The sequence below is a fragment of the Filicampus tigris genome, chromosome 12, assembly GCF_054856515.1.
Source record: "Filicampus tigris isolate MCC_2025a chromosome 12, RoL_Ftig_1.0, whole genome shotgun sequence".
Taxonomy (NCBI): Eukaryota; Metazoa; Chordata; class Actinopteri; order Syngnathiformes; family Syngnathidae; genus Filicampus; species Filicampus tigris.
This window is the reverse complement of record NC_141228.1, coordinates 3,088,629-3,106,461: the sequence shown is the minus strand read 5'-3', so window position 1 is coordinate 3,106,461 and position 17,833 is coordinate 3,088,629. Positions and strand designations below refer to the sequence as shown.

Below are 17,833 nucleotides of genomic sequence, written 5' to 3'. Positions count from 1 at the left end.
CCCATCTTCTGTGTTTGTGTAACCATGTCTCTTGACTATCATCACTTTGTCCGGCCTCACTTTTGTCATCATCCCGTGTCTAAGATTTTTTATCTTCTATTGAAATGTGTCATCTGCACAGATACCAAACAACTGAAAAAAAAGCAAAGATAAAAAATAGCAACCTTAAAATGGAAGTCAACGCAAACATTTAAAAAAAAAAAAGTTCTTGCAAGCCCACTGGTTGAAACAAGGCATTCTGATAAACATTTGGGTTTGTGGAATAAGTATTAATCCACTCGTTTTTAGCCATCCCTGGGGGCGGCCATTTTGTCTTCTGTCGACTGAAAATGACATCACAACTGCTCACAACGACCAATCACAGCTCAGATTCAGAGAACAGGTCAGCCGTGATTGGTCGGCAGTTGTGATGTCATTTTCAATCGACAGAAGACAAAATGGGCGCTCCCTGAGATGTCTAAAAACGAGTGCATTTTGCTGCTTGAATTTATATTCCACAAATGCACAATTAATCAGAATGCTGTGTTTCAACCAGTGGTCCTGCTGGGAACATATTCTTGAAAAAAATATGTTTGGGGGTTGACTTAAAGAGGTGTGAATGCATTCAATAACAAGATAAAATATAATGTTTCTTCACAAAACAAAATACAAAATGATACAAAAGTGTGCATTGGTGCAGTGATGATCATTTAATCATCTGTAACAATCCAATCTATGGAGGTCTTTTGCGGCCCGCGATCCATTGTTCAGTGGCCCGCAATCGATTTTTCAGTGACCTACGGCATATACTAAAAATGATATTTGACGCGGCCCACAAGGCTAGTTAAAAAAATGGTTGGAGGTGGGCATCGTGAGAAAGGAGGGTGTCGAAAAAATAGGTGCCACTACTATTAATACATTGGTTCACAAACTACAGCTTTTATTGATATGAAAAGATACAAATAAACTACAGTATTTACTTTGAGGTAAAACATACGTGCATATTAACTAAAATAAAACCAAAAAATTCTCTTCAAAATACTGGTGAACGATAACTTAATTTCAGGAGCAAAAATTGTTTCTTCCACATTTTGCTGTGTCAAGGTCCATTTTATGAACATATTACATTACCCATCCTCAAGTACCTGTAACTGTTTTTAAAATGGCCAGCTTACTGTTTGCAGTTGTTGTGGTTCTGAATGTGAAGATGGGGTACAGCTACTGTTCAGTGCAGGGGTGGATCTAGTCTAGTGGGACACGGGGCTGCTGACCACCCCAAAATCTTGAAAAAAATCCTAAACAATTTGCCTTATCACCTTTAACAGAAAGCTTCTATGTAACAGTTTGTCAAAATAGCTATGAAAAAATAAACAGTATATAATTGCTTGATTCACTGATTTTAGTGTGTTTAGTAAAAATTAAAGTTGAAGAATGTTGAAGTGGCTCTTGCACCCTTGCATTTTTATGAACTAAAAAGTTTGGACACCCCTGATCTATCGTAAAGATGGCGATACAGAACTCAGTGCCATCTGTAAAAGATACATTTTTTTGCTGCAGCATATTATATGAAAAGGCGGCACGGTGGTCGACTGGTTAGCACGTCCGCCTCACAGTTCAGAGGTCGTGGGTTCGATCCCGGCTCCGGCCTCCCTGTGTGGAGTTTGCATGTTCTCCCCGTGCCTGCGTGGGTTTCCTCCGGGTACTCCGGTTTCCTCCCACATTCCAAAAACATGCATGGTAAGTTGATTGGACTGTCTAAATTGCCCCTAGGTGTGATTGTGAGTGCGAATGTCTGTCTCTGTGTGCCCTGCGATTGGCTGGCAACCAATTCAGGGTGTCCCCCGCCTACTGCCCAAAGACAGCTGGGATAGGCTCCAGCACGCCCCGCGACCCTTGTGAGGAGAAGCGGTATGGATAATGAATGAATGAATGAATATTATATGAAAACTTTACTCATTGAAAGTGACTTGTTTTGTCCAGTGAAGTACATAATTTTATAATAACACATCTATTATTCTTTTATAGTGCCAATTCTGCCAACTGCCAAGTTCACATTGTTGAAAGGGATCTTTATTCCAGTATAAAATAAATATCAGAGACCTTTCCAAAGGGGGAAAAAAAAGCAATATGTCACTTAAATCATGGGTTGTTTCACAAACCTGGCCATATTTTCACCCTCCAGGGTACACATTACACCATCACGGGCCTTCTGTTTGCATGTAAGTACTGGGTAGCTGTGGCAATGAAGACTGATCCTGAGTCAGAAGCTGTTGCCTGGGTTACTACCCCAACTTGCGCCTCCATCAGGGTCAAAAGAGGCAAAGCCTTGCCCTGCAGCAACAAAGGTACATCAATATTCTGACGTGACGATCTGATGAAGATTTTTTGTCATAATGGCCATTTTAATGACTGAAATCAGACTGCAAGATGTTGTTAATGTTGTATCACACACAGGAGAGCATGAGAACAAATACACTGCCAAGTGTTTTGAAATGTTTCATATCCTTTGGGTCAGAGCGCCCCCCAACAGGCAGAAAGGTGATACTGCGCCCTGAGCGCCTGACGGCAGATTTTCAGCAAGTCAATGGTTCACTGCTGGCTGTGTTTCACTGGAGGGTATCTCAACACGCACTGGACCTGGTAGAGGTTCATGGGTTCCAATTCACTTGGACACTGCAGTCAAGTGTAACCTTGGGAGCAAAAGGCCACGAGGACACGCGTATCTCTCAGACGCATACAATTGCACCGGTGAGACAGAAATAATGTACTGTTTTTACAGCCTGAAGTATTATTTATGCAGCCACTCGTGTCATCATTTCCATTGTTGAAAATGTTTCATACCTCTCAGTCTCAGCGGGCAGTGATAGTTCATGACCTCCAGAGTGACAGTGTTTACCAGGTACAGCTTCAGGTTTTAACAACCGGAGGCAGCAACGGCACTGCAATCTTGAAGACTTTTCACACTCCTTCACTGTGAGGTAACTTTTTTTCTTTTGTTTAAAAAAAAAATTAAAAAAAAAAAATCTATTTATATATATATATATATATATATATATATATATATATATATATATATATATATATATATATATATATAATGTACTTTTTTTTTCTCACCAATTCTCATCCCTCCCAAAATTCTGTTTTAGGTCCAAGTGCTACAGAATGCTGCTGCACCACTATTGTGTTATTCCCCTACATATTCCAAACCTTCTTTCAAAATGCAAATGGTTTTAATTTAAGTAGTAAAATGAAGCAGCACATGAACATTTTCCCTTTTGTCTTGATTGTTTGCCCCCCCTCTTTCTCTTAAAATCAGACAAGAGTAAGCAAAAACCAGCACTTATTTAGAGTTGTAGTTTTTTATCATAAATACATCAGGCTACAATACTTTTCACAAGAAATGTAAACGGTAGATCCAATTCTCCTCTACATATTTGGCATATATCATATTGCTGGCTGAAGATGTTTGCTAATTATTATATTTAATAAGGCACTCTACATCACTGGAACCAAATGAAATCCACAAAGTGTTGTTGGACACTCATTTTGTCTTTTATTACATAGATATAAAGAATCCCAATTAGAAAATGTTCTAGCACTGACCACAAGTATGAATAGAAATGTATAGCTATAGACTGTTTATTGAAGTTGGACTACAATATTGTTTTCATGTGGTTCATTTTGATGGAGTAAACTCGTATAGTCTGTATTTCAGATACTTTTTATTTTGAAACATTTGTACTCAAATGTGTATGAATACATGTGCTTTATATGCTGTTGCTGCAGCAGTAACATGCCTCATGACTTTTCCACAGTTTTTGTACTTGTGGAAGAAACAGAATTTAAGTTGAAACACCCTTTATGTTGCCCGTCTTTGTTCATTTTTTAAATTCTATTTTACTGATGTTAATTTTGTGCATATTTCCTTCTACTTCTTCAACTGATAGTTGTATTTATTGATTTTATATCTTTGTTTTTGTAATTAAATGGAAAGTAACCATGTGTTGCGTCAATGGTCTTTGAGTACAGTGGAACTGTTAAATTATACTGTACTTTTCTTCAAGAGGATATAACGAGACTGACTTCCCAATTTAGTACACAAACTGAAATGTCATTCAATTCCAGTACCCTGTAAAAAGCACGTATACGTGTGCGCGCGTGCGTGTGTGTGCGCTTGTGTGTACATGAGAGATAGGGAGAGAGAAGCTCTTGCCTTGCGAGACGATACCTATATAACTTTTTTTCAAAGACAAGAACAAATGGATACATAAATAAAAGTGACTGATTCTGGGTCCGGAGGCATCATGTTTGCTTGAGTAGACGAAACTTTGCTCGTGAGTGTCTCCGGAAAGAGCCGAAGGGAACTGTCATCGTGACGCCATCAGTGTGCGCCGCCAATTTGCTGCTTGTGCTTCACATTATGTGAGACAAAACTCTTACCATTCCAACGACAAGGTAATGTATACGGCTGTTTCTGTTATGCATTTTCTCACCATTTCACTGTATGCACAGTAAGAATTTAAAGTTCCTGCTCAAAACTTCCTCTTTGTCCTCCGACGCCTGGTCTCTGTTTTGGCTGAAGCTAAAGCTAAAGCCGTTAGCTTCAGGATGGCGACTAACTTTAAAAGTCCACAAAATAACTTACTAGCGCATGCATTTATGTTTAAATCCTAAACGATTTATATATAGATATAGAATAACCAGAATTACGCAGTCCTTTCAGTTTGGCTAAAGCCGTCCATGATTTGACCAGTGATTTTACATTAGCAGACGCTATGACGGAGTCTTGCACTGTTTGCAAATTATCAAATTACCTCCCTTTTAATGGTGACAATGGTTGTTGAGTCTTTCAAAACACAGCTGTTTTGTGTTAAAGTAGGTGTGTTTTCGTACATTTCCGTTTACGATCCGGCTCTCACGTTCAACAAATGGCAAATGTGTCACACTCAACAAAGTACAATACATTGCATAAATCAATGCAAAGAACCTTATTCGATTTAGTTCATTATCAGTGGTCATTTCATGTCCCTGCATAACCACAGAAAGGTAAACATTTCACTAGTTCTTGTCAGGTTATTATCATGTCATTCAATTATATTAAATAGAGAAAAGTACTTAAAATAGTGTTCTGTGTTGTATTTGAAGTTTGTTTACTCTCAGGGTCGATTACTCATTTTTTGTTTCTTGTGGTTCACAAGTGGATTTTTTTTCTCTCCTATTAGGAGTCAATAGTGGAGTAATCCTGATCCAAAGTATAGTATATAACTGCAACTGAGCCCATACCACCAAGTTGTCTACTGCTACCGCCGCTATCATTGGCTGGGAATAAGCCAGAGCGCAACTACTATTCTTGATTTCAGACCAGTTTAAAAGAGAAGAAGTAACATAATTAAATACATACCACATGGATAAAAAGAGCAATAGGGGAGAGGGGATCAGAGTTTGAGGACTCTGGGATGGGGTTAAATTATCAAAGGAGTACGTCATGGTTCACAGCAACTCTGCTTCCCCAATGAAAACATCTCTTACACCTAATATAACAGAGGCAGCACCTCCTGAGCAAGTAGCACCTCCTACAGTGCTGCCTCTTACAGTTACTTCTGACAAGGACCCATCTTGTATCCCAGCTAAACTCATTGACTCAGCTATTACATCAATTTCAGATGTCTCCCAGCCTACTACTCAGACTCTTGCAGAAGCTGGGTCACCAGTTATAACCTCGAAAATAGCACCAAAAGTTAACTCAAGTACCGCATCGGAATGGTCCTCTACGCAGTCAACAACCCCCACTCAAGTTACAATCAATGGCCGCACATCAGGCAGAAAGAGGACTCCCAAGACCTGTGACTGTTGCGGCCCCAACAAAAGGGGACACGATGTCAGAACCTCAGGCAGAGGGAGAGGAAGGGGAAGGGGGCGAGGCAGAGGAAGGGGCACAGGAAGGAACATCCTCGACACCCCACAACGGAAAAGAGGGGACACTGACTTTGACTTGACAGGAGATGACTTGGCGGAAGCTGAGGATGAAAATGACATGCATGAGGGTATGAAAATATCAAATACCCACTCAGGGTCAACTTCTCCTTCACGTGTCTGTATCTCTCTCCTGGATGGGGATGTCTTGGAAAATGGCCAAATGAGTTTCCCAGAAATTACAATGCCAGCTACGTTTGCTTCAAAAGCGGAAACTATCATTATAATTAAACAAGGTGTTGAAAATGACGTTATTGTCAATTCTAAAAATGCCCAAACTCTGTCCGAGTTGGTGTCTCATCAGGCGGATATGAACCGTACATCGGATACGTCACAGATTGGAAATGGAGATTCACAAAGTTTGTCTGAAGCGGAGACACTTGAGGACAAAAGCAGCATTAGTGAACCCGGAAATGGAACGCTTTGCTCATCCGGAGTGTCAGCTTCTCCTTCAAGGCCAGGAAGTCCTCAGAACCCCGACTCAGAAATGCATGTAGTACTAGATCCTGACAGAACAGACTCGTCGTCTCGGTGTCTCTCACCTACTCTGTCCAATGGAAACGGCACCTCACCCGCAGACCACAGTCCCAGATCCACACCCATGGAAACGGACAGTGCAAATCAAACTGTGGTTTCTTCGTTGCACCATTATCCTATTACAGTATGCAGCACGCAGCACTGCTGCGCACTCATAGACCACCGTTTGTACTGTAACCCTGGAACTTGGGAGAAAGAGGAAAAGCCGATTAAGAATCTGTCAGAAGCAGATGTACAAGACATGGATGGAGACGCGCAAAGTGAAGATAGCCTGGAGAGACTTATTAATCTTGTCCATGGTAAGATTTGCGTTTTGGAACATACTGTACATAGCAGTTCTTACGTTCAGCCATCAATCATCACAGTTTTTTACATTACGAAATCACTTATTTAAAGTAACACAAACATGTAATATGTATTCTCTTATTATTAAAACATTGTTTTTTATTTTACCTAGTCCATGATCATAACCACAGTCATAACCCTAAAATCATGAATATGTACTGTGGACCACCAGAAATACTTGAGGCTAATTTACCTTTGTAATATAGTATTGTTGTCTGTCTCTGTGCCCCCTGCGACTGGCTGGCAACCAGTTCAGGTTCAGTACCCCGCCTACTGCCCAAAGACTGCTGGGATAGGCTCCAGCGCGCCCGCAACCCTTGTGAGGATAAGCGGATTGGATAATGGATGGATGGAATTGTTTTTTAATATTAGCGATTTCTCTTATGTAGTATGCCCAGTGCTGTTGGGCATTATATTTGTCTTGCCTGATAGAAGTTGGTTGTCAGTTGTTTTTTTTTCAGGGGCAGTGGCGTTTCCACAAAATCTCACAAAAATATAATGGTAACTATAGTGTGAGGTACATATTGATTGCTGCACTAGAAAAGACTTGAATAGTCAGCATTGAATTGAATCAGTATTGTATCTGCATCAGCGCAGGGAATGGAAACACTAATATTCTGACAATGCTGTCTACATTTTAGACTTTTTGGAGAGCTTCTACATAAAATATGGCAGTTACATTCCCCTCAGTGAGACCGATATCCTGGAACACCTGAAGACGAATGGCAACTGCGACAACTTCAGCAACTTGTTAGTGCATGTGCACACAAAAGAGTTCCATGTTTGAAATGTTTAATGCAATCATGCGCTGTGCTCACATATGCACATTTTTGTTTTAGAGGACTAAACCTCCAACGGGAAATGGCACGGTATAAGGCAGCACTAGCCTCAGCACCTGTTGCTGGCTTCATGGTCATCTATAACAAACATACATTGAGCCTGGAAGATCTTGGCACGCTGGAGGACCAGAACTGGATAAATGACCAGGTAAGGGAAAGTTAAAATCTACATTGAGATGTAGGGTGGGTAAAATATATCGAGTCATCAGTGTATTGCAATACTTCTTCTAGCAATTCATTATCGATTCAGCGAATTAGGGCTGCATGATATTGGAAAAAACTGACATTGTGATTTTTGGGGGGTTTGCGATATATATTGCGATATTAAGAATAGAAGAATTTTCGCCAGATGACTTGAATAGCTTTGTTTGGGAATAATTTGGTTAACTCACCATGATATCATTGTATTCATATAATATCGTTTAATCCAGACTAAGGGGGTTCATCTGTGAATGATGATTGCTGTATATAAAAGAGATCATGAAGGCCATGTCTCTGTAACATAATAGATTATTTATTTAACATTGTATTTCACACTTCAGTGTAAACAGCAGCAAAATATTAAACACATTTTAACCCAAAAATAAATAAAAGAGCAGTTGCCCTTGAGTGATTAAAAAAAATATATAAGAAAAGCAGCAGCAGAGTTATAAATCTCTCTAAACTAAACTATAAAATATAAAAAAATAAAAAGCAGGTGTACTAGCGCCTGAGTTGTTTACAAAAATAGAACATTAAGATTAAAAAACTTTTGTGAAACTGCAGCGAACTTGTAAACAAATTAGAACAAAAATGGTGAAAAGGTGAAAAGTTATTGCATCCGTGATTTGTCGATGCTGTTTGGACTTCTATCGTAAGGTGTTATTGCCGTCCTTTCCTCCTCCATGTCACCTGTTCGTGTTTTCAGAGCAGATAGCAGTGGCTGTGAGAGTGGAGGGGGAGTGGCCGGTGACTGATTGGCAGGAGGGAGGGGGTGAGCGACAAAGGCTGTGTAGAGCATGGAGTAGCTAGCTGCTTTTATGAAGCAAAACAAGTTTGCGTGTTCTAAGAAAAAAAAGTGAAAATACCGCAGGTCCCACGATGTGACTTTCGTGCATGCGCACATCGCAATCGCGATGTTCAAACGACATATCGTGCAGGCCTACAGGAAATCCTCCAACTTGTGCATCAAGTCAAAGCAAATGGCCGCGTTCATATGCAAGGACCTTTGACCGTACAGTGTCATGGATTACCAGCAGTTTAAGAACATTATATACAGTAGACAATCGAACCCTGATACGCAATACTAACACGAAACCACGTCAGAGGTTGCTGTCCCGAAAATGTACTCTGAGTTGAAGACAGGTGTTATGGAGTTCTTGATGTCTGAGAGACTGCCACTTACATGTGACAGTGACCCCTACGTAACTTATCATTTCATTCAGAGTAAAGAAATATTGAGTTTGCATGCATTTTTGTTCTCTATATGCACAAATAAGTTATTGTGTATTTCTTTTATTACAGTTTCCAAGCGGCGAGACATATTAAGTGTACTTTACTTTTTCAGGTTACAACTAGAAGTTAATATTTGCCTCGAAGAGGCCATAATGTAATTTGAAAATGCAGTTTCTGTGGTTCCTATCAAATTGCAGCTCTACCCCTAGATCAGATGGCGGGGGGTTAATGGATGACAGAAGGGAGGCGAAGCATACATATTTAGTGTCAATGTTGAGAGCATGCCATCACGGGTCCATCACATGCTGTCACTGGCCTTAGGTCACATTTTCCTTTGACTACATGGCATGCTTTTTGTCTGTGTCTGATTTGTGAAGGCTGCGCTGGTCGTATGCAGGTTGGTTTGCATTATCATAAGTTCTCCTGTACCAAGGACGTTATTAAAATACATACAATATATATAAAGAGGATTGTTGTAAAATTACAGTTTTGTTGTATAAGAAAATGTGCCAAGAGAACTTTTTTTACCTTTTATATTATAACCTGTGCAATTTAATTTAAATGAACTGAAATTGTATAGTCACAGAGTTAAATAGAAGTGTAAACTACTGTAATGTGATGGTCCCTTGATGTGGATGTGGCTGTGTACCGCCATGAAAAATCACATTTTTAAACCAGGGATGTTCCGATCAGGTTTTTATGACACCAATACCGATCATGCATGAGTGAGATCGGCCGATACCGATCACATGGAATATCTGTATATTTTTCGATTTATTTATGGTGACTGCTATTATGCAATATTATCTGAAAAAAAAACCCAGGCATATTATTGCCGTAATTTTGACAAAAATCTATATATATTTTCAAAAGCATGAAGAAATGCAAAACCGTTGCTGGCACAATACAACAATTACTCAGTCACAAAGATAATTGAAAAACTGAAATTTACCAGCTTTAAGTAACACAGTTTTTAACAGATCAAAATAATCAGCATTCTCAAAAGACTTAATTATGCAAAAAGTCAAATAAATAACATTCCACCTAAACATTGCATGGTTCAGAATATAATCAAAGTACCAAAAATAGTCACATGCAGGCTTCACTCTATTAAACTGAATAAACAATTCAATGAGTTCCTAAATTGAAAGGACTCAGGAACTTGGTTTATTGTATTGTGCATAGACAAACTATCTTGTGCATTTGTCACTGAGAATTATAAAATGATATAGTGGGTCTGTTGCCCACAAGTGACCTACAATGCGTCTCCCTGCATGGGGCAATAATAGCACTTACACTGCGCAAAAAACTTCCTTGTTAGAATCAACATCGACACAGGACTGACATCCGAGCTCCATTTAACACTTGTAAAACTTAAACAGGATAATACGCCTTCTTTTAGGAAACCTTCGATGCGACAATACTAGAGCTGTCCCGACTGGTCGGCATAGTCGCCGTGGCTGATTACGTAAATACATTGGACGCACAACATACCGTCGATGTCAAGTATCGATGACGTAAAATACGTCGGCACGTACATATGCTCGAGTGTCGATGACGTAAACACGTCAACACATGCATTGGGTCAGTTGTAAACAAGTGCGCACAGTAGAAATGGCGGAGGCGCCGGATACCGCTAAAAAAGCGGACAAAAACGTCCAAAGTATGGACGTACTTCAAAGAAAGGTCGAGCGAGTTGGTCGTCTGCACCCTCTGTAAAGCTGAGTTGGCGTACCACGGCAGCACATCAGCCATGAACGAACACCTTAGTCACTCAAGAGTACTACTGGAAGACGAGAGAAAGCCGAAAGCTGGAGTATCCTAAGTCCATCTAACTAATTAACTTATATCCCCCGGTGTTACTGAAATTGCTGTTATGTCCGACGTATTAACGTGCATCGTTAAGTTTCATTTCTCGAAGCAGCGGGTTGCAGTCAAAGTTACGCCGTGCTGTGTTTCAACTTTGTGCATTATGTAGCTAACGTTCGCGGAGCTATTTCATTCCAGTCCAATTGTGTTGGTGCTTGTAGGTAATGTTACGTTGTTCTGCTGCGTTATGTACCGATAAACAGTAACACGCGACATCAGTTTATATATCTGCTCTGGAAAGCTCTCTGTGGGCGCAGCACAGCATGCAGATCGTATTTAGGAGGATGTCCTGCTCCCGCTGCTTAAATAAAAACAAAAAAAACTAGCGGAAACACTGGCCTGCTAACCATAGTCCGTGACTGTACTAATATATAATGTGTGCTTTTTCATTGTTATAATATTTAAGTATGCACTGCTTTATCTGTTTCGGGTTTAAGCAAACTGATGTTATTTATTTTTTAGTTATTTGTTTTTGTTAATTCTTTTTACTTCGGCTGCTGCATATGCACACACACATTGTTTCACCGTTATGTATAGATAAATACCTCATTCATGTTCATACGTCATGATGCCTTCCTAAAAGAAATGTGGCTGTTCATTCAATTTCAAAAGTTATTTTTTACTTTAATAAACAAAGAATTTAAATAAGCTTTGTAAGAAGTGATTTTTGGAATTAATAATCGTCAAGTCAAAAATAATCGCTAGATTAGTCGAAAAATTAATTATTAGGCTAATCGTAAAAATAGTCGATAGATTAATCGGGAAAAAAATAATCATTTGGGACAGCCCTAGACAATACACTCTCTGGTGGAGCTCCATCAGGCAGAGCTAAGTCTGTGAAGTATTTGCGTCCCGCTAGCACGTAACGAGGCTTGAAGTGGGCGAGCAGACGGCGGAATCCGGTGTCTTCCACCATCGAGAATGGTTGGTCGTCAAGTCCGATAAATGTCATTATTTTCCTGGTTATTTGCGTTAGCTTTTATCTGTCCCGGAGATATGGGTTTGAGTTGGTCAGCAGGGGCTGCGTTAGCTGCCGTCATTGTTGCTGCTGTGTCCGCCTTGACTTTATTCAATGGAGTGAGCCTCGTAAACTCACCATAGTCTCTCAATTGCTTGTTCTTCAAATGTCGGATTAAGTTGGTTGTGTTGATACTTGTGGCCATGCTCCCCCCGCGAGGTACCTTTTCATAACATATATTACAAGACGCAAACTCCACAGAGGAGACATGTTTGACTGTTATTGTCGTGCGCCTCCGCAGCATGCAGAGGGGGAGGGGAGGGGAGGGGGCGCAACACTGCTCGCAGGCAGTAAAGGCTGCAAAGCATGAGCTGCGGGTGATCGGATATTTTGATCGGCAATAAAAGGCTTTGATCTTTGATCGATTTTGAAAAATCGGCCGATCATTATCGGTGCCCGATTGATCGGAGCATCACTATTTTAATCTGATGTTAAATAATAGACAACGGCTATCTTTTAAAGTGAGTGATTTGACCCCAAGAGAAATGGAGCTGTTCTGCAGAGCCATCATCTGTTGAGAACTTCTAAACCATCATAGAGATGTCAGTCTCAAGATGTAATTGTACAGCCCTGCCATTGTGGTAATTAGGGATGGGAATTTTGACTAATTTGCCCGCCGACTAATCCCAAATTTTATTTGCGACTAGTCTATAAGCAAGAAAACTTGAAATTTAATACATTGAATTCAAAGTTTAAAATGCAAATGTTTTGTGTATTTACAGTAGGGGCTATTGTAGCCCAAACATTCAGGACAGTTTGTTCATTTAAATTCTATTGATGACTGACTGAATAAAAGTGAACAATTGAAAGAGAAATACTTTTCTGATACATTTGCCAATGCAATGCTTGGCATTTATTATGAATAGTGTAATGAGTAATGGTACCGACTCCCAGTCCAGCAGGGTCTCATTCACCATATGTTAGGTGCATTATCATGCACAAAGGCGACGGCTTTATTTTCTAGTGCCCACGTACCCATCACACTCCACAGGAAAGCAGCCAAGTTTTCAGCTGTGTGTCTTTCCTCCAAGGCTCATGAAGCACACAGCTGCGGAGATGTCCTTCGTCCACATACGTCATAGTCATGTAAGATTTGGTGGCTATGGACGTCCATCCGTCTGTAGTCAAGGCATTGGCCACGTAGCTGACCCGCTCAAACGCTCATTGTATCTCCTCTTTCATTTGGTTAGTTGGGGGTTAGCCAGCGGGAGAAGAGCGAGACGCGGCAGTCTCGAAAGAAAACCAATGTGCCAAATAAATAAATCTATAAATAAACGACGCGTCAAAGATTAGAATTAATTGTCGACGATTTTGATCGTCAACGTCGTCGTGACTAGTCGACTCATCATGGCAGCCCTATTTTACACTGCTTCTTTTTGTTATGTTTTGTTCAGATTATTAACACATATGGAGACCTGATTATGGAAGCAACCCAGCACACTGTAAGTGATATTTGTAAATGTTAAGTCAGAGCTTACTACAGTCAGAATTATACTTTAATGATCAGTTTAGAAATTTGCATACTTATTTCTTTCTAATTAATGGTTTTGCATTTCTCCAGGTTCATTTTTTCAATAGTTTCTTCCACAAGCAGTTGGATGCCAAGGGATATGAAGGTGTAAAGAGATGGACCAAAAAAGTAAGGACACTCATAAGATAGAGATGGTTCGATAGATTGAAACAACAATATTGCGGATGAGCTAATACACTGCCTCGCTGTTCTGCTTATGTATTAGTTTAGTACTACTAACACTGTTGACAGGGTTTTTTTTACCATTAATTTTTCATGTACTGGTGTATTTATATTTGTTTGTTCTGTGTAATAATTTCAGGTGGATTTATTCTCCAAGTGGCTACTGCTCATTCCCATTCACTTAGAAATCCACTGGTCTCTTGTCACTGTGACCATGGCAACCAAGACCATCAATTACTTTGACAGCCAAGGCATTGTCTTCCGACACACTGCAGATGTGAGTGACATGTTGATATCTTTTCATGCGAAACCCTACTAATAAGATCATTTCTCATGTTTTATACAAGCATAGGGATGTTGTGTCTGAAACAGCACCAAGTCAAAATCCAACTTGAACATTTTAGCCTTTCCACTTGGAGCTAGGTATCACTGGCAAGATGAGCACTCGCCCGTGAGACGGTGTTAATTCACAATATTAAGTCGGTGGATGACTGTATCAATCGTTTGCAGTTGTGGCTCCTCACAATGTGGTTTTTTTTTTACTGCTGTTGGTCTATGTATAAAGGGGAATACAAGGCAGAAATATGTTCTGTGTGCCCCCATTAGTCTAAATTTTAGGATTTATTCTAAATTATTAAATTATTCAACAAAATAATTTATTCTGGAATACTGGTTTTAGACTCTAAAACCAGTAATCTGGAATAAATTCTTTTGTTCATTTTTGCATTGAGTTTCACTTTAATATGACATTTTGTTGCTTGTGTGGTCCTTTATTAGAACATAATGAAGTACCTTCAGTCTGAAGCTCAAGAAAAGAAAAAGACTGATTTCCTGAAAGGTTGGAAGATCGCAATCATCAAGGTAACCAGTAAATAAAAGTTAAATTGTAATTTAAGACAAATCATCCTGCCAGCCCGACCGTGGATTTCGCTGCCATGGATGTTGCTCCAATATAATTGATTGCATTAACATTTGTTTGTGTGTGCGCGCGCGTGCATGTGTGTGGGTGTGTGTGCGCGTGTTTGTGCGTGTGTGTCGCTCACTCACTCACTCACTCACTCACTCACTCACTCACTCACTCACTCACTCACTCACTCACAATATGAATGGTGGATGACTCGTTAGCAAATGTGCCTCACAATGCAGAGGTCGAGGGTTCCAGGCTCCGGCCGTCCTATGTGGAGTTTGCATGTTCTCCAGTCCAACTGAATTAAAATTCATAAACTGCACTTGTGTGATTGTTATATAGATTTTAGTGTTGTCAAAAGTATCGATACTTTGAAAATTGTCGCACGTACACGCCGTGTTTGAATACAATATTAATATAGCATGGTATAAATACTATGGTGTGCGTGCTCGCAGCGTTCACCGCGCGCACTCTGCAAGAAGCACAGCCTTCCCGACTGACAGCCTTCAGCAGTCAGGAGAGTTGGGCTGCCAAGATTAGCCGACTAATCATTATGACGACGGCGATCAAATAAAGTGAAATATTACTTTCGTAGTAGTTTCATACCATTCGTGCAACTCAGCATAGTGTATGGTTTTTGGTTCTATTTTAAAATGCACTAAACATTTACAGCAAAAAAAATATTAAGGCCACAGTATCGCCTTCAATTTCAATGACTCCATTTATAAACTTGACATGAATGCTGGTACAAGCGGCAAAGTTTAATACAAGTGGAATGTACAATCATCTTAATTGTCCTTTATTGTTCACTCATACATACCTTAAATAATACAAGCTGTAAGCTACCTGTGGTCATACAAGAGCACCTGCTTGCTGGCGCGATTATGCCGCAATTTACATATGATCCGATTAGTCGATGTATTGTGACTACTGTTGGTGATTAGTTGACGATCAAAATAATTGTTTGTGGCAGACCTGCAGGAGAGCCCTCACAGAGATCCCGGGTGCTTGCAATTCCACATTTTACTGCTGCTAAGTATGGCCAGTCTTGTTCGTGTTAATAAAAACATGTTTTATGCCTTTTAAAAATATTGGGTCAGTTTTAACCCCACGTTATTGAGTATCGAGTATTTTCTTGGGTATCGCTAACGAGTTTGACATTTTAGTATCGTGACAACCTTAATGGAGTTGAATCATTCCAACCACAGAAATAGAAGAGTTCAAATAATAGATTAAAAGCGCAAATTGGTGAGGCATTCATCCCCATGTTGAGTGAGTATGAGCATATGACCAAAGCTGTACCAGCCTTCATACTCGGGAGATCAACGATACACTGAATGTGCTTTTATGCACTTGCGTAGCAGAATGCATGGGGAAACGCGAAGATTCCGTTTCTTCGTGGCTCATTTTACCTGCATGTACTGTAATGACATTGAAATGAATGCACGTTAATGTACCCTTGTATTAATTGGGACTCGTTGACTCCTCAGGGTATTCCTCAGCAGAAAAATGACAGCGACTGTGGCGTTTTTGTCCTCGAGGTGAGACATTATTCTTCATTTCCTTTGCATTTAAATGTATGCCTTCTCCTGCGTATGTTTCAATATCATTTCATTGCCTCATCAGTTTTCTGTCCTGGCATAACATGTCAAGTAGGAATTTGTGTCCAGTGTCTTCAGTGTTTTGACTTCCAAACTTAGGTTCCTGGGATATTTGACTATGTCTCCTTGTCTTTTTGCATGTGCCAGTACTGCCGTTGTCTCTCGGTGAAGAAGCCTCTGTTGTTCAGCCAGGACGACATGCCTCGCATTCGCAAACGAATTTATAAGGAGCTGTGTGACAGACACCTCAACTCCTAACTGACTGAACTACGGCCTCCTCAGATCACAGACTGCTGGCCGTTTTACTTGCAGCGGTCTCCTACCTTGTCGGACGGATCGTATTTGACTGAGCATCTGTTACATAAGGTTAACAAACCAACTGGGCGATCTGTTTTCCAATGAGCAGCAGATTTCTTCGCACGACTTGGGAAGAACTACTGATGTGGCCTCCTACTGATGCTGGACTCCTTTGTTTCACGTTGCCTTTCCTTTTTGCATTTAGCATGGCCAGTTGATCTGAACCGGTCACTCTTCAGGATAGAGAGGATCTCTTCCTTGGACTCCTGCAGGCACTCCACCTGCTTGGACCAAATGGAGTGGCCATTTGAAACATAATGACGTTTTAAAGTGTGTGTTTTATGCAGGACTTTGACAGCAGCAGCTCATATGTTTGTGTTATCTAACATGTAAATCAAGAAAGGACGTGTGATTCAGTGGACCAACTGTTCACCTAAAACTTGAAGATGGAAGTTGGTATCTCTTTCTTGGACTGCTAATATTTGCACGGTTATTTGAGTTTAGAATAACAAGCGAATGTACTGCCCGTGTATCCTTCCTTTCTTTCATGCAGGGTTGTGACTGTGTCATACAAGCTAATTTAGGCTGTGGCTCAAAATAGGGGTACAGAGTTCACTTGGCTTTGAGTATCGGGTCTTTGACCTGTGACACCAAATAATTTCTTCGTAAAATTCAGTTCCCCCCCCACCACCTTTTTTTATGTTGCTAGTATTTACTAGATTGTTTTGCTATACTAGCTAAACCCCGATTTGCAAAACACCCATGTGTGTCCATTCATTTGAACTAATGTATACTTTGTCATTGTTAGATGTGCACATAAAGCTGCTGATGTGAAGGCCACAGTTGTAGGTGTTAGCCTAGAAGTAAAACTTTCAGGTGTTTATTATGTAGATACATTGATGCAGGTTTATAAATACTTCCTCAGTTACCTGCCATTGATAAACAAGTGGACCTCGCTTATTTGTTCCTGAGCGTCCCTCCCATCTTGCTTTTGCTGTTGTATCCTCTTGTGTGGACTTACAGTACTTTAAAACGACTTTAAATGCTTGCTTTGGTAAAACACCACATGGGAATCTTTGCTGGTTATTTTTTATTTCTTAATCCAAGACTGCTGCCAATGGGATGCTTTTCTCTTTGTATCGCTCTTGTATGTGTTTGATAAGGTAACATTGACACAACATGCAGTGACTGGATTGATTGCTTTACCTGTACTTGAACTCATAACCTATGGGTTTCCCCCCCTATTTTTTATCCCAGATGAAACCATTCTGATAAATACTGAACCGTAGTTGAATTGAGTTTATTATAGAAAATAATAAAACTATAGTTACGAAAAAA

General features: G+C 40.1%; 2 protein-coding genes across 3 annotated transcripts in view; both read left to right on the top strand.

Annotated features, from left to right (window-relative positions):
• Positions 1-3,984, top strand: part of anos1b (anosmin 1b) — a 58,552-nt gene extending 54,568 nt beyond the window's left edge. For both annotated transcript variants that reach the window (XM_086047448.1, XM_086047447.1), the window contains 4 exons: positions 2,162-2,324; positions 2,495-2,727; positions 2,828-2,957; positions 3,129-3,984. In XM_086047448.1, coding sequence (XP_085903574.1) covers positions 2,162-2,324; positions 2,495-2,727; positions 2,828-2,956 — 525 coding nt within the window. In that variant the 3' untranslated portion in view covers position 2,957; positions 3,129-3,984. The remainder of the gene's footprint in view (positions 1-2,161; positions 2,325-2,494; positions 2,728-2,827; positions 2,958-3,128) is intronic.
• A 317-nt stretch (positions 3,985-4,301) lies between these two features.
• On the top strand, positions 4,302-17,560 carry LOC147138072 (uncharacterized). The gene is made up of 10 exons (XM_086048062.1): positions 4,302-4,437; positions 5,205-6,791; positions 7,479-7,587; positions 7,677-7,824; positions 13,392-13,439; positions 13,559-13,636; positions 13,830-13,967; positions 14,468-14,551; positions 16,088-16,138; positions 16,346-17,560. Exons 2-10 carry the CDS (start codon positions 5,468-5,470, stop codon positions 16,454-16,456), a joined length of 2,091 nt encoding a protein of 696 aa, XP_085904188.1. The 5' UTR covers positions 4,302-4,437; positions 5,205-5,467; the 3' UTR covers positions 16,457-17,560.
• The last annotated feature ends 273 nt before the right edge of the window (positions 17,561-17,833 follow it).

Excerpts from the sequence above, each read along its gene's own strand:
- LOC147138072 (XM_086048062.1), top strand. The coding sequence starts at position 5,468 with ATGGTTCACAGCAACTCTGCTTCCCCAATGAAAACATCTCTTACACCT. Across the intron at positions 14,552-16,087 it reads GGAAGATCGCAATCATCAAG|GGTATTCCTCAGCAGAAAAA; the intron begins GTAACCAGTAAA and ends TTGACTCCTCAG. Across the intron at positions 16,139-16,345 it reads GTGGCGTTTTTGTCCTCGAG|TACTGCCGTTGTCTCTCGGT; the intron begins GTGAGACATTAT and ends TGCATGTGCCAG.